The 15,810-nt window shown below is 45.5% G+C and overlaps 1 protein-coding gene across 4 annotated transcripts in view; it reads left to right on the forward strand.

The window, feature by feature from the left end:
* Positions 1-15,810, forward strand: part of DIXDC1 (DIX domain containing 1) — a 64,195-nt gene that overhangs the window by 21,475 nt on the left and 26,910 nt on the right. For 3 of the 4 annotated variants that reach the window (XM_080640479.1, XM_080640478.1, XM_080640481.1), the window contains 4 exons: positions 4,312-4,437; positions 6,468-6,699; positions 7,268-7,375; positions 14,454-14,566. In XM_080640479.1, the coding sequence (XP_080496605.1) occupies positions 4,312-4,437; positions 6,468-6,699; positions 7,268-7,375; positions 14,454-14,566 (579 nt within the window). Of the gene's footprint in view, positions 1-4,311; positions 4,438-6,467; positions 6,700-7,267; positions 7,376-10,072; positions 10,514-14,453; positions 14,567-15,810 lie in introns of those variants that run through there. The other variant, XM_080640480.1, reaches the window with a different exon arrangement.

Consider the following 15,810-nt stretch of genomic DNA (forward strand, 5'->3'; position numbering starts at 1 on the left):
CTCTCTCTCTAAAAATCAATGGAAAAATATCCTTGGATGAGGATTAACAAAGTAAATAAATAAATAAATATCTATACTAATAAAAGGGTAATATGTTAATTAGACTGGATAGACCAGGAGTCTTCCAGATGTCCTTCCGGACAAAGCCATGGTGGCAGGGGGCGAGGCAGAGGTGGTTAGGGGCGATCAGGCCAGCAGGGGAGAGCAGTTAGGGGCAATCAGGCCTGTAGAGGGGCAGTTAGGGGCATTAAGCAGGCAGGCAGAGACAGTTAGGGATAATCAGGCAGGCATGCAGAGTGATTAGGGGCCATCAGGCAGTCAGGCAGGTGAACAGTTAGAAGCCAGCGGTCCCAGATTGTGAGAGGGATGTCTGACTGCCCAATCGGGCCTAAACTGGCAGTTGGACATCCCCTGAGGGGTCCTGGATTGGAGAGGGTGCAGGCCAGGCTGAGGGACACGCCCCCCATGCATGAATTTCGTGCACTGGGCCTCTAGTATGTAAATAAAATCTATGGCACTGAAAGTAGAAGAGACAGAATACTTACCCCAGGTTAATTCATTTATTTATTAGTCAATAAACACTGTGTGCCAGGTACTGTGTTATGCTTTGGGAATATGATAGTAAACACAGTCTAAGCTCTCAAGAGCTCCCCTCCCCCAATCTAGTTGGGAAGACTGAAAAGTGATGGGGCACATGGCAGGGGGATCACCCAGCCCAGCTCTGGAGATTCAGTAGTAGCATGTCAGAAGAATCGATGTCTGAACCGAGGCTGGAAAAGGAGGTAGTAGCCAGGCAGATACTGACTACCATATGCTCCATGAAAGGGTTGATCCTTTTGGAGCCCTGGAGTTGTTGATGCTCACTCTTATAGATGGTGCCATAACCTTATTTTCATAGCATTTGTATGTAGCTCTGTTATTATTTTATTTCATTCACTGAATGGTAATTGCTCAGCTATCTCTCCTGTGTACACTGAACTCTTTAAGAGCAGGTACAGCATAAGGTGCCATAACCTTATTTTCATAGCATTTGTATGTAGCTCTGTTATTATTTTATTTCATTCACTGAATGGTAATTGCTCAGCTATCTCTCCTGTGTACACTGAACTCTTTAAGAGCAGGTACAGCATAATTTTTTTTTCTGTACTTTTGGTTCCACAACTCCTACTCAAGTGCCTGGCACATGATAGGTATTCAAATGCTGATTGTTATATTAGTCAGCTGACCTCACTGAGAGTCCTGGAGGGATGCAAGGGTCCCAGTGGTGGAGAAGCCCAGTTTGCTGCAGGCAGCCTCTCCCTCATTGGCACAGTTCAGGGACTCATCAGAGTATTCATTGATAATGATGGTAATAATGGTAATAGTAGTAGCAGCTGCCATTTGTTGAATACTTTCTATCTCATTTAATTTCACTTAATCAACCCTTGAGAAACAGCTAACATTATCCCCATTTTGAGGAAACAAGCTTAAAAAAGAGGATTTATAAAAATAAATAAATTTATTGAGCAATAAGAATATATCAAGCATTGTGCTAAGCATGCTACTTTGATTGATGTATGACATGGGTATGTTATGAGTGCCACTGTCTTATTTTATGAGATTTAAAAAGGCTAGGCAGCCCTAACCGGTTTGGCTCAGTGGATAGAGCGTCGGCCTGCGGACTCAAGGGTCCCAGGTTCGATTCCAGCCAAGGGCATGTACCTTCATTGCAGGCACATACCCAGTGGGGAGTGTGCAGAAGGCAGCTGATCGATGTTTCTCTCTCATCGATGTTTCTGACTCTCTATCCTTCTCCCTTCCTCTCTGTAAAAAAATCAATAAAATATATTTTAAAGCCCTGACTGGTTTGGCTCAGTGGATAGAGCGTCGGCCTGCGAACTGAAGGGTCCCAGGTTCTATTCCGGTCAAGGGCATGTACCTGGGTTGCGGGCACATCCCCAGTAGGGGGCGTGCAGAAGGCAGCTGATCGATGTCTCTCTCTCATCGATGTTTCTAACTTTCTATCCCTCTCTCTTCCTCTCTGTAAAAAATCAATAAAATATATATTTAAAAAAAATATATATATATATATATTTAAAAAAAAATAAATAAAAAGGCTAGGCAGCTTTACAAGATCACATAACTGTATGTGTCGGAGCATGGTACAAACCTAGATCTGTTTTCATTCCAAGCTCATTCTAAACATTTAATTTTTCACTTATTTCAATAGATTATACTTGAAAATATAATCAGATAAAAAAAAAAAAAACCCAGAAGGTACAAGAGGGTATAAAGTCAAAAGCCTTTTTTTTCCACCTCTGTCCCTCTGCCAGCTACCTGTTTTTTTCTGGGGCAATCAGTGTAAGCAGTTTTTTGCATTTCTTTCCAGAGATATTCTGTACATATACAAGCAATTTGAATATGTGTTCATTTTTCCAAAACCCAAGTATTTTTGTGACATTCTGTTGTGACTTTGCCTTCTGAAAAGTTCACTGAATTCACTTCCTTTCCCCATTCCTTATTTAACCTGCCCTCCTCCACTACTCCACTAAAACTTTCTCAAGGTCACAACCTCTGCCTTGTGAAACCCAGTGCCAGGCCTCAGCCCTCATTTTATTCCATTTAAGAGAACTTCACACAGTTGATCACTCCCTCCTCCTTCAAACACTTAAAAAAATTTATTTGGGGGGTGACATTGGTTAATAATAACATTATTTAAGTTCCAGGCATATATCTTTTATTTTTCTCTAAAGAGCAAAGGAAAGAGAGGACATTAGTGGGCCCAGGCCCAGTACTTGCCTGTCCCAACAGAAAGCCTTGAGGGCACGCTGCACCCTCTCTCCTCTCCAGGAGCTTTCCAGGAGTATATTGTGTGCCCACCACCTGAAGTCTAGTCTCCTTGCATCACCACATGTTTGATCTCCTTTACCTTCTTCATCCTCCCAAACCCCACTTCCCCTCTGGTGACCACCATTCTGTTGTCTGTATCTATAAGCTTGTTTTGTTTGTTTGTTGCTTGTTGTTTTATATTCCACATATGACTGATATTACACAATGCTTGTCCCTTTCCTCCTGACTTATTTCACTTAGCATAATACTCTCAAGATCCATCCATGTTGTTGCAAATGGCAATATTTCATTTTTTATGGGTGAGTAGTATTCCATTGTATATATGTACCACATCTTCTTTATCCAATCATCCATCAGAATGAATGGAACTACATCAAACTAAAAAGCTTCTGCACAACAGAAGAAACCATCAACAAAGCAAAAAGGCAACCACACGTTTGCTTTACTTGGTTCCCGGGACCCTGCAGACTTCGTTTTCCTCCTTCCTCACTGGCTCCCTGATTGCTTTGCTGGCTTTTCTCCTTCTTCCTAACTTCTGAGTGTTGTTGAAGTTATCCTTAGCCCTTGGATATTCTCTATCCCTAAGTGGTCTCTTTCCAATATATATCTTTAGTCCTAAATTTTTCCTTGAGTTCTAGACATGAATATCAACTCCCTATTCAGCATCTCTATTTGAATGTCCAAAATGCAACTCTAACTTCACTTGTCCTAATCAGAATTTCTGATTTCCTTCTCCCACCTAATCACTTTATCCCCCAGGTTTCTTCATTTAAGCAACATATCACAGTGCCATTCACCTAGCTCTTGAAGCAGGACACTTAGAAGTTTTCCTTGATTATCCTCTTTTCCCCATCTATCATATCCAGTCCTTCACATGTGCTGTCTGCTTTATAGTAAAAATTTACCCACTATCTGACTTTTCATCTGGCAGCCTCTTTCACTCTAACCCAAAACGTTATTATCTCTTGCCTTGTCTTTTCATTTTCTTTCTAACTAATCTCCCTGTTTCCTTTCTGTATAATCTATGTCTACCCTGAGTCAACTTTTAAAAACATAAACCAGCCTGACGGATGTGGCTCAGTGGTTGAGTGTCAACCTATGAACCAGGAGATCACAGTTCAATTCCTGGTCAGGGCACATGCCTGGGTTGCCCGGGGCGGGGAGGGGGGGCGATGCCCACTCGGGGGCATGCAGGAGGCAGCCAATCAATCATTCTCTCTCGTCATTGATGTTTCTATCTCTCCCTCTCCCTTCCTCTCTGAAATCAATAAAAATGTATTTTTAAAAAATTTGCAGGCCATCTAAAAGATTTTCATTTTTCTACTCCCCATTCCAAATTACAAACACTAAGGCTTAACTCACTTGTATATTTATATATAATATTACTCTTTATATCAGATATTCCCTTTCTCTGTATTTGGCTATATGAGACTTTGATATTATTTCTCATTATAACTTCATATATTTTCTGTCTTCTAACAGCAGGAGAAAAGCTGAGTGGGGTACAGCTGAGTCCAAGAAACCAACAGGAGATGAAGAATAATGTGGAGAAGGTGCTACAATTTGTGGCCTCCAAAAAGATTCGTATGCACCAGACTTCAGCTAAAGGTCAGTGCCTCTTCACGTTCTTGGTGGATGAGTACACTCATCTTTAGCTGGCAATTGCTGTGTGTAGTCAAGGGATCTGATTGGCAGGAGGAGAATTAACCCCATGACTTCATGTCATTTTCCCATAAAGAAAGTTATTGGGACAGAGTGATTATCAAAATTTGATTGCTTTGGAAACCTGGGTGAAGATAGAAGTTCTCTATTCATTTTAATTTAATAAAGGTTTGCTTGACTGTGTGTAGGACAATTAATAGAGAAGAAATTACAAAATTGGGATATTGATTTTAGAATTTCTCATTTAAGTGATAAAAATGAGGATAGCTTATGTTTTTGAAGTTCCTACGGTTTCATGACCAATAATTATTTCATGTCATAATAGCCTACATTTTTTTTCCATCCAGTTTTCCAGATGGAAAATATTTTCTAGCATTTTTTTTCTTTTACATCACAAAATATTCCTGGTAAGATGGAGGGGCTCTGTGACCTTAGCACATGCCCTCTCCTGCAGCCATGTGGCCAGAAGGGGACACTTGTCAGTCCCCTTGAGCCCAGGCTACAAGGATGAAAGGGTCTAGGTGTCTTCAGAGAGCACAGGCCCCTAGTCCTCTCGCCATTTCTCTAGAACTGATGTAATCCGGTTCTGTTTCAGCCTCAGGTTCTGGGCCTGGTTACTTGTGACTGTGGTGAGAATGGGGGCAGGAGGGGGCACTCCTGTCATGTTTCTGTTACTAATGTTCTCTGTGTTGGGGTCATTCAGGAAGGGTAGATGCTAACCATTGAGAGCACCCTGTATAGAAGGTATCATCAATCCTTTCAAACCCTTGCATATCTAAAAGGCTATGCAACTAAAGAAAAAATAGAATTTTACCAATTTCCTTACAGTAACTTTCACCAGACCTATCACATTTTTTTTGCCTGCATTCCTTTTTCTTTTCTAGGGAAAATTTAGAATGCAAATCTCTTTCATCTGGTCCCCATTAGGAGTGGGCTTGGGGATCTGGCCCATTATAGTCAACTATTTTTAGGGAACACTGACACTCAGGACCTCGTAGTCTTTTACCTGGCTTCCTGATTAGTCCTGCTGCATTGATGTTTGTCCTCCTCCCATCTGCTCTCCACGTTGCTGCCAGAATGATCTTACCATGAGTATATATGCTCATGCAGTCCTCTGCCTCGGAGGGTCCTTAGGATAAAGTCCGCAGTCCTTCCTGTGGCTTATCGGGCCCTTCCTGACCTGACCTCTGATTCATCCCTCAGCTTTCACCCTCGCCTGCTGCACTCTGAGTTCTAGCTCTGCTGGACTCCTTTCAGCTCCTCCACCGTAGAGCTGTGCCATAGAAGTATAATGTGAGTCACATGTGTAATGTAAAAGTTTCTAATAGCCACATTAAACAAAAGAAAAAAGTGTGAAACCAGTTCGAATAATAAATTTATTTAACTCAATATATCCAAAATATTATTTCAAAATGTAAACTATTAATGAGATATTTTGCATTCTATTTTTTGTACTACATCTAAGGAGATATTTTGCATTCTCTTTGTGTGTGTGTGTGTGCTAAGTAAATACTATACTTACAGCACATTTCAATTCAGACTATACTACCTTTTAAGTGCTCAGTGTAGCTAGCGGCTCCCACACCAGATAGCAAGGCTCCAGTATGTCATGCTTTCTCTTGCCTCTAGATTTCGTGCTTGCTGCTCCCTCTTCTCCTCCATCTGATGGACCACTATTCATCAACCAAGTCTCCGCTTAGAGCTCACTTCCTCTGGGAATCCTGAGCCCTCTAGACTAGACACGATGCTTCTACTCTGAGCCCCCAAGGAATCCTGTACTTCTCCTATCATAACATGTTACTATACTTCATTGTAATTGCTTTTAAATATTCTGTGTCCCTGTTGAACACGACTTTGTGAGGACAGAGAGATTGGCTGCCCCACTCACCTGCATCCCTAGTAAGTACGTATTTAGTGAATGAGGCCTTAGCCCTCTACCTCCCTCTGAGGGCCTCTCGGTCTGTTCTGTCCCCCAGATATTGTGGAAGGAAACCTGAAGTCTATCATGCGGCTGGTCCTTGCCTTGGCAGCTCACTTCAAACCTGGCTCTGGCAGGACAGTAAGCCAAGGACGGGACTTCAGAGCCCCTTTGCAGAGTCACCAGCCACACTGTGCTACGGCTGTGGCCCAGGGAGCAGCTGCTGCTCTGGCTGATGTGTGTCATGACATGTCACGGTCAGGACGGGACGTCTTTCGATACAGACAGAGGTAAGGGTGGGAATCTGAGAATGGAAACTGGACTGTCTTTGCTATTTTTCCCTTAAATGCTTATCTGCAGTAGATGAAAATATCACCCAAACAGCCCCACGTTGCAGAAAAGAGCACTTTGAAAGAGAAAAGCCCTTTCTTTTGAAGAGTTCTATTCGCAGTCAGCAGAAAGTGGATGAATGACATAGGTAATCTGTTGCTCTGGTGCCCAGAATTGCAAAGAGATGCCATTGGCACTGTGTGTTTTCTTCACTGGGAGCAATGTTCCATTCATCTGCGGGAGTCTCTCCCTGGAATGTATCCTGAAGGCCAAGCTGCCCCCGGAGTCACAGCAGGAAATGCTTTGGCGGTTGTGTGTGTGCTAAGCATGACCCTGAGGTGTTGCAAAGATTGGTGAAGTTATGCGCTTTTGTATCTGTCTTCCCTGCTAGGTTTCAAGTGTCTCTGAGGCAGGGGCTTTGCCGTATTCATCTTTCCTATAGTACTCACAAGAGGGCCATCTATCAGTACTTGTTGAGTTGAAGTGAAGGACTGACTCTTCTCCTTTGCTGGTGTCCTCTGACTTTAGGAACAGCAGCACGGACGAGGAGATCGAGAATCCATACTGGAGCGTGCGAGCTCTGGTGCAGCAGTATGAAGGGCAGCAAAGGTCCCCGCCTGAGTCCAGCTGCTCCAGGTAACCGTGGCCTCAGATTCTTTACTACTACAGTTCTAGCTAAAAGCTGAATTCCTGGGGAGTCTCGGGGTTCTAAGCCTCAAGTAGCAACACAACAGGCCATGAGGCACCTAAACCCGTTCTCTTTCCCTCCGATTATGTTTGGCCTTAAAGGGGTAGCCCTCAGCACTGCCTCGTGGTTTTGTGCTGGCAGGAGGGGAGGGTGGGATGCTGTGAATTTCCCACCTGAGGAAGCTTTATGCAGAGCCACAGTGCCCGTGCTGGGACCTGCCATGGTCCAGCCTGGTGGTTCGGATGTTGTATATCAGCTGCCAGCGTTTATGAGAACCAGTTCCATTGCACTGGCTTATTGTCTGGGTATAACTAAGTTATGGCCTGAGGGGGCTGCATCAAGCTCATAGCAAGAGAAAATGAGCTGAGTTGTCTTAGAGCATTAGAATGTTTCTGGCTTTTACTTATAGGGCTGGGAATTATGGCAGATTAGTACATATTTGAGTGGGCTAATGATTAGAATACATATGTGACTGTAGCTGAAAGGCTGCTTATATACCCTAGAGCAGGGGTTGGCAAACTTTTTGACTCGAGGGCCACAATGGGTTCTTAAACTGGACCGGAGGGCCGGAACAAAAGCATGGATGGAGTGTTTGTGTGAACTAATATAAATTCAAAGTAAAGGAGCGGAGGGGAGAGCAAGAGAACCGGATAGAACAGCTGGATCCGGCCCGCGGGCCATAGTTTGCCCAAGGCTGCCCTAGAGCCAAGTGGGGAAACCAAAACAGGACAGAGTGCTCTCATTAAAAGCCTGATCAATGCCAAGTATAGTGGCAGGAAAAGACTACTTTCCTGGCTTATGTAAATCGTGCTCCTATGAACACATCCCCAGGTCATGTTAGCTTATTTACTAACTTCATTTCATTGCTGAATCATGTTTAATTTATGCTCTTTTGACCTTTTTTGTCTCCTACCTCAATCCAACTTAGGCTGTTCTAGTTAAGCCTAATTGCTCTTTGTCTTACAAGCATTTTATGTGTCTTTGGTGTTTTTCCTCTTATTTCTTTTTCTCATAATATTCCATCTTAGTTTGATGGACCATTTCCTAGTCTATGGAGGTCACATGCAATTCTTTCCCCATTTTAATATTCTGGTAACCTTGTTCAACTTTAATGATCACATTTAATGGATGTGCTTATGTATAAAATTCACAAAACATAAAGTTAACCATTAATCATTTTACTTTTTAAAAATCATCATCCAAGGACATGCTTCGAGAGAGAGAGAGAGAGAGAGAGAGAGAGAGACAGAGAGAGAGAGAGAAGAAAACATCAATGTGAGAGAGAAACATCCATTGGTTGCCTTCCTTCGTAAGTGTCCCAGGCCTGTAAGTTTTCGGTGCACAGGGTGATGCTCAACCAACTGAGCTGCTCAGGCCCAGCAATCATTAATCATTTTAAAGTGTACAATTCAGTGGTATTTAGTACTTTCATAATGTTTGCAACCATCACCTCTATCCGGTTTGAAGACATTTTCATCACCCCCAAAAGGAAACCCTGTACCCATGAAGCAATAGGCATGCTTTTAGTGAGAATCCAAATCATTTCTTCCTTGCTTGCTTCTTAGACTATCCCTTGGTACATAATCAAAGGATGTTTCGTTGTATGATGAGATCTATTGCTTCCTGCATGGCCACAGGCCTTTTGCTCATCTGTGCCTGATAGTGCCTGCCAGCGTTGGGTGTGTGTGTTTGGAGGGCGGGAGGGGGGGGGGGGGCTGGGGGGGAGGGGGGAGGTTTGGGGAGGGAGCCTCGATTTCTTCCTGAGAGCAGCTGCTTCCTTCCTCTCTGGCAGGACTCAGACTGGGGCAGCCACGGTGAGAGTGTAACTTAGTGACCCACTGGAACTCCGACTGCAGTGGGCTGATGGGACAGGTTTCTAGGAGGGGCTCAGAGAACAGTTTGCATTCTGCTTTCTGTCTTTGACTTTTTCCTGATTTTGTTCTTCTAAGCTGACTGCTCACTCACCTTGTTAGGGTGTTCAGTCAGCACCCTGCCTTTTCCTCAGCTTGCTCCCTGGGACTGGGGCACAATCTGCTCCCTCCCTCCACCCTTGCTCAGGGGGAGCCCATCTAATGGCTCAGTGACCACGAAATGTGGTTCCCGGGATGTGACTGGGAACAGGGAGAAGGTTAAGATTGGAAGATAGCCCTCAGTGTCTAATTCCCTGCCCCTCTCCTCGAGGGACACCCTGCCGGCCTGGTGCTTCCAAGACCTCAGGCCAGCCTCTCCCTGTGTCCAAGCAAAATGATCCCTAGTGGGTAAAAAAAGCACACTCGGAAACGCCCGGAGGGGAGGTGGGAGAGATGGGCGTTCCGCGGCTTCCGGGGGAGACCGCACCCTCAAGAAGCTGGCTTCTACCTACCCCGACCTCTGCGTCCACGAAGGGAGGGCTCAGGGTGTGGAAGGCAACGTGTACAGATCGGGGTTCTCAGGGCCAGGACCAGACCCCTCTGGGGATTCTGCCCGCCGGCGGCCCCTCCCTGTCTGGCGAGTGCTCCCCGGGTCCCCCGCCCGGCCGCGCCCCCGCCGGGCTCCACCTGGGTCCGAGCCGGCGCTGCCCCGCGGCGTGTGGCCGCCTGGGGAGGGCGGGCAGGGCGGGGCCGGGAGGGCCGGGGGAGGTGCTGCGAAGCTGGGGTCCCCCGCCCGCACGCCGCTGCCCGGGTTCTCGGCCGGCCGCGCTGTCCGAGCCGCGGAGCGTCTCGCGTTCGGAGATGGGTTGAGATGCCCGCGCCCCGGGCATGCCCCCAGCCGCGCGGCCGCGGAGACCGCCATGCGGCCGCCGGTGCCCGCAGCCTGCGAGGGGAGGCGGTCCCGCCCAGCCCCGGCTGCTGCCGTGTCTGAGCTGCCGGGACCGCGCGCCACAGACCCGGAGCATCCCGGTCCCTGGGGCCGGGACGCCGGCCTCGTAGCCCTCCCCCATCTCTCCCGCAATCGGCCGGCAGCTTGGGTAGTTGGCCTGCCCCAGCTCGGGGAGACATGCCCGAATCTGGGAGCGCTGTGACTCTCAGCCCCCGACTTCACCCAGGGAAGCAGGCTTGCTGAGCTCGGAGCCAGGAGGGGACCATGGGAGGGACGCAAGTCAAATGGTGAGCTGAGGCCACTTTGGCTTTGGAGGTGGGGGCGTGGGTGGGAGCAGAGCCCGACTGGAGGATGCCGTTGGCCAGAGATAGACGGGGATGGTGGGGGAGCTGTATTGGGGAGAAAAGGGTGCTGGCCTGGGATTATCACTATAAAATAGAGCGGGTGAGGGAGCTGGCGCCAGCATAGGGGAAGGAGTGGCCCTTTACCCTGTCTTGTCTCTGCTTAGGGAAGGCACTTCAGGGGGGAACAGGACTCTCTTTCTTATGGCCCTTTACCTATTAAAAAAATTAATTTGACTCTAATTTGCAAGTATCTTTGCTGGGGCACCACTTTCTGATAAATTAAGGTTGGAGAGATGTTAAACCTGTGGGAATTAAGTGTATCGGTCGGACCTGATTTGTAATCACTTGTTCCCTGATTTGAGAGGATTATGATGGCAGGTAGGGGATTACTTGCTTATGAAATAGGGCTTCAAAGCGCATCAGGCAGAGCCTATAGCATGTAATTAATTAGTGTGAAAATACTTTTCTCTGACTTGAGGAAGAGGATCTAATGCACCATCCTCATTCATGAGGTTATTCTTGCCTCGGGATTTTTCTTCCTCGGTCTTTTCTCTTTTAACTTGGCCATCTAGTTCCATGGTCTTAGCTCTCTGGCCTCACACACTGGCAGCCTCAATTCAAGAAAGAAAAATGTTGTTTTCTTCTGGCTGCTTGGCCACTCCCCCAGTGGGGTTGGATATGCAGACATCCGCCTCCTCTGCCCTTATGTGGGAGACAGCTCACTCAGGAGGGAGAAGGTGGAGCTGAGATTGCGTCTCTGCTTTTAGGAAAGTGGCATCCTGGTTCACACCACCCTCCCAACCCACCCTCCTCTCACACGTTACCCACTGCGGTCCGTCCAAATGCAGGCATTGGGACATGTCAACCACAGCACCTTGTCAGCTGAGAAAGTATCTTAGTTCTCAAAGAGGAGCAGCTGCTTCAGGCCTCTTTCGGCACGTGGATCCCAATTTCTATAAGGCGAATGCTGAGGCCTGAGCAGTCATAAATCTGTTTCTTTTTTTAAAAAATATATTTTTATTGCCCTAACCCGTTTGGCTCAGTGGATAGAGCGTCGGTCTGTGGACTCAAGGGTTCCAGGTTCGATTAAGGTCAAGGGCACGTACCTTGGTTGCAGGCACATCCCCAGTGGGGGGTGTGCAGGAGGCAGCTGATTGATGTTTCTCTCTTATCGATGTTTCTAACTCTCTCTTCCTCTCCCTTCCTCTCTGTAAAAAATCAATAAAAATATTTTTAAAAATAAATATATTTTTATTGATTTCAGAGAGGGAGGAAAATATAGAAACAGCAATGATGAGAGAGAATCATTAATTGGCTGCCTCCTGTATACTCTCTAGTGGGGATTGAGCCCGGAACCCGGGCATGTGCCCTTGTCTGGAATTGAACCCGGGACCCTTTAGTCCGCAGGCCAACGCTCTATCCACTGAGCCAAACCAGCTAGGGCTTAAATCTGTTTCTTTATAAATAACACTAGAGGCCCAATGCATGAAATTCGTGCAAGGGGCTCGGCCCTCGTAGCCCCGGCTTCACCAGAAGGTTGTCCGGAAGGACGTCCAGGAGGTCGTTCGGCTGTCCGGTCTAATTAGCATATTATACTTTTATTATTATAGATGGTAACCCTAGACTAGTGCTTTTCCAGCAGCTAATGCATGTTGGCCTGGAAGTCAGGTTACCTAAGTAGTGAAAGGTGGATAAGAAAATTTCATAAAGCAACTCCTTTCTATCTTTTTTTCTTTCTTTCTTTCTTTTTTTTCAGAAATTTTTCTCTCTTTTTTAAAATTACACTTTATTTATTTATTTTTAAATCATCACCCGAGGATATTTTTCCATTAATCTTTTAGAGAAAGGGAAAGACAGAGAAACATCGATGTGAGAGAAACACATTGATTGGTTGCCTCCTGCACGAACCCCGAACAGGGCCTGGGCTGGGGAGGAGTCTGCAACCGAGGTACCTGCCCTTGACAGGAATCAAACCTGGGACCCTTCGGTCCAAAGGCCGACGCTTTATCCACTGAGCCAAACTGGCTAGGGTGCAATTACCTTTTCTTAATACCACTTCTTGCCACTCTTCACCCCCCTTGCTTATTTGGGTTGTAGATCTATAGGTCTGGTTAAGTTCCTTTCTTTAAGTTGAAGAAGCAACAATTTTAAATTTTTTGTGTTCTAATAAGCATAAGAATGTATTACTGGTTGAGGGCATTCCCACTGAAGCCTTTAAACTTTGGACAACGAGGAGGATGAGAACCTAGTCCTCAGGTTGCTTCAGGGGCTCTGAATTCTCTAGGCACCTCCTCTGTGCTTGCCTCTTGTTTTTATTGGTTTCTGGAAAGAAGAAATGTTAACTCCTGATCGTGGCTGTGAGGATTAGCCTGGGAGACTTCAGGGGCATGTTAAGTGGGTCAGTGAATCCTAGACACTGTCCCTGTTGTCTAGGTGATGGATCTGGAAAGGATTCCTGAGAAGGGGCTGGGCCTGCAGCCCCCATGGCCCCTGAGAGTGTTTCAGTGCTGATGTTCTCAGGGTGCAATGCAAAGAAACGGGCTCTGCAGCTGTAAGCTTCAGCCTCACACCCCCATCTTGTCTTATAGCTTTGCTGTTGTTCTGGAGATTTAAAATTCCATTTCCCCCAAAATCCAAACAGTTCCTTCCAAGGCTAGTAATTATATCAGAACGTAAGAATTGTTGCGAGTTGCTCATGACAATTTGAAACCAGTGTGGCAGACATATAAGTAACTCTGGGAGTAAATCAAGTAAACCTTTACCATCTCCAAGCAGGTGTTCCCCTTTTGACCTATTACCCTTTTCCTTATCATGTCCTAGCTTTATTGATATATCGTTGCTCCTTTGTCCATCCTGGTGCTGTCCACACTCCAGCACTTTCTCCCTGCTGAGGCACCTTCCACGCTTTCCTCTTCTTTGGCATCAGCCCAGAGCTGATTTGCTGTGATTACTCTGCTGGTATTGCTTGTGTGTGTGTGAATGATTAGTATATTGGAAATAGATTTTCCTTCAAGTATTCAAAGATAGTAAAACACATACTATATCAGTCTCCAAACTTGGGCCTAGAATGGTGATGGTAGTGAGTAAAAAACAAAACAAAACAAAACTTGCCCTGGCCAGGTGGCTTGGTTGGCTGAGCGTCAGCCATACACCAAAAGGTTGTAGGTTTGATTTCCAGTCAGGGCACATACCTAGATTGTGGGTTCAATCCCAGTTGGGATGCATATGAGAGGCAACTAATAGATGTTTCTCTCCACATCAATGTTTCTCTCACTCTCCCTTCCTCTCTCTCTCTAAAATCAATAAAAACATATCCTCGGGTAAGGACTAAAAAGAAACAAACACACACCAAAAAAAACCCAGAAGCTCTTTAAAATGCTAGATTACCAATTCTGATAAATTTCTTCTCAGTGAATTAAGCCTCAAGGCAGCCTTGTTGTGTAAAAGATTTCCTAGGACTGGGTCATTTATTCATTCAACACGTTTATTCATTCAACAAATATTTGTTCTTACTGTGGGCCAGGTACTGTGTTAGGCAGTAGGAGTAAGATGGATAAGAACATGTCTCTGGGCCCTAGCTGGTTTGGCTCACTGGATAGAGTGTCAGCCTGTGGACTGAAGGGTACCGGGTTCAATTCTGAGCAAGGGTATACTCCTGGGTTGCAGGATCCATCCCCAGTAGGGGGCATGCAGGAGGTAGCTGATTGATGATTCTCTCTCTCTCTCCCTCTCTGAAATCAACACACACACACACATACACACACACACACAAATATATATATATATAAGAAAAACAAAAAACAAACATGTCTCTGGGATAAATTATGAAAGTTGGCTTCTAAACAACTGTTTATAATAATTGTTTCTCTTTCTTTCATCACAGCCTGACTTCACCCAGTCCTATCCACAGTGCAAAGAGCGAATCCATTATCACCCAGTCGGAGGAGAAGGCAGAGTTTGTGATTATTCCCTCTGAAGGAATAGAGAACAAGACAGGTACTATTTCTTGGGTGCCTGGGTTGGTTCAAGGAATAGCTCTCAGCTTGAAGAGTTTGGGGATCCTGGCTATGTACCTATAAGCTCCCTGGCCTTGTGCCTCTCCATAGTCTGTGTCTGCAGGCTCAGCTCTACAGGGCTCTAATGTTTTAGAGCCAGCGAATATAGTTATCCTCTTGGAGAATGTCACTTCTGATGTCCTAGCTGTCAAAAACCTTGCAGCAGTATAGACAGGCTGTTCCTCGGCCCCCTGCCTATGAATTAGGAAATGACTTTGGAACAGTCAGAAGCCTTATTCAAGTAAATAGATTTTATGATTTCTATGTTATACAAATAATTTCAGTCCTTCTCTAACTTAAATTGGGGCCAGGAATATAGAGGAGTTGCTGAGGTGTCTGTGAGAACGTACAGTGGAGAGCAGGTCTGCATCAGGTTTGGTATGAGGACTACAGAAAGGACCACAGGAGTTCCCTTTGTTTAGACTTCTCCTTCCTCTGTTTCAGTTACTCTCTGTTTACTCACATAAACATAGAGGAAAACAGGAAGAAGCAAAACACGTGATTTAGATAGAGTTTTATTCACCTATTAGGAGATACAATGAAACCGAAGCCCTCAGAAGAAAAACTGGAATTCATTTCTTCCTTATTCTATTCCCTCTCTAAACCTGGCATTAGTAGCAAAGAATACTACTGAGAACGTTACTGAGTCAGACACTCCTGGGACCCTGAGGAGGGAGAGGGAGAGCATTTATTGAGTGCTTGCTCTGGGCCCCACACCACATGGCCCTGGGCATAAATTACCTCATTTAATCTTCAGAGCAACCCAGAGGGATTAGCCTTACTATACTCATTTTTATGAACGAAATCAGAAGAGATTGTAAAGGCAGGAAAATAAAACAAAACCAGAGAGAGAGATTAAACAATTTATGCAAATATGCTTTACTGGTTCTTTTTCTGTGTGAGACACTGTTATATGACAGAATGGTCTCCTCTGAATCTCCAGAGCAACCAACAGGACTTTTGTTTTCGTGGCCTCTGACAGCTCCCCTCTTTGTACCTGGCAGAATCAAGCTCTGGGAGTGCCAGTTCTAGAGAATTAATAGTAAAATCTATATGTCCCATACCAAGACTCCCAAAGAGGAGGTCTTATGGCTTCCTAAACATTCTGAAGAGGATGTGTTTCCCCCAACAGATTAAGTGTTGCTCCCTTGAGCCTGGGGTCTGAGTTAATAGCCAATTCTTAAT

The sequence above is a fragment of the Plecotus auritus genome (assembly GCF_963455305.1).
Source record: "Plecotus auritus genome assembly, chromosome: 9".
Lineage (NCBI taxonomy): Eukaryota > Metazoa > Chordata > Mammalia > Chiroptera > Vespertilionidae > Plecotus > Plecotus auritus.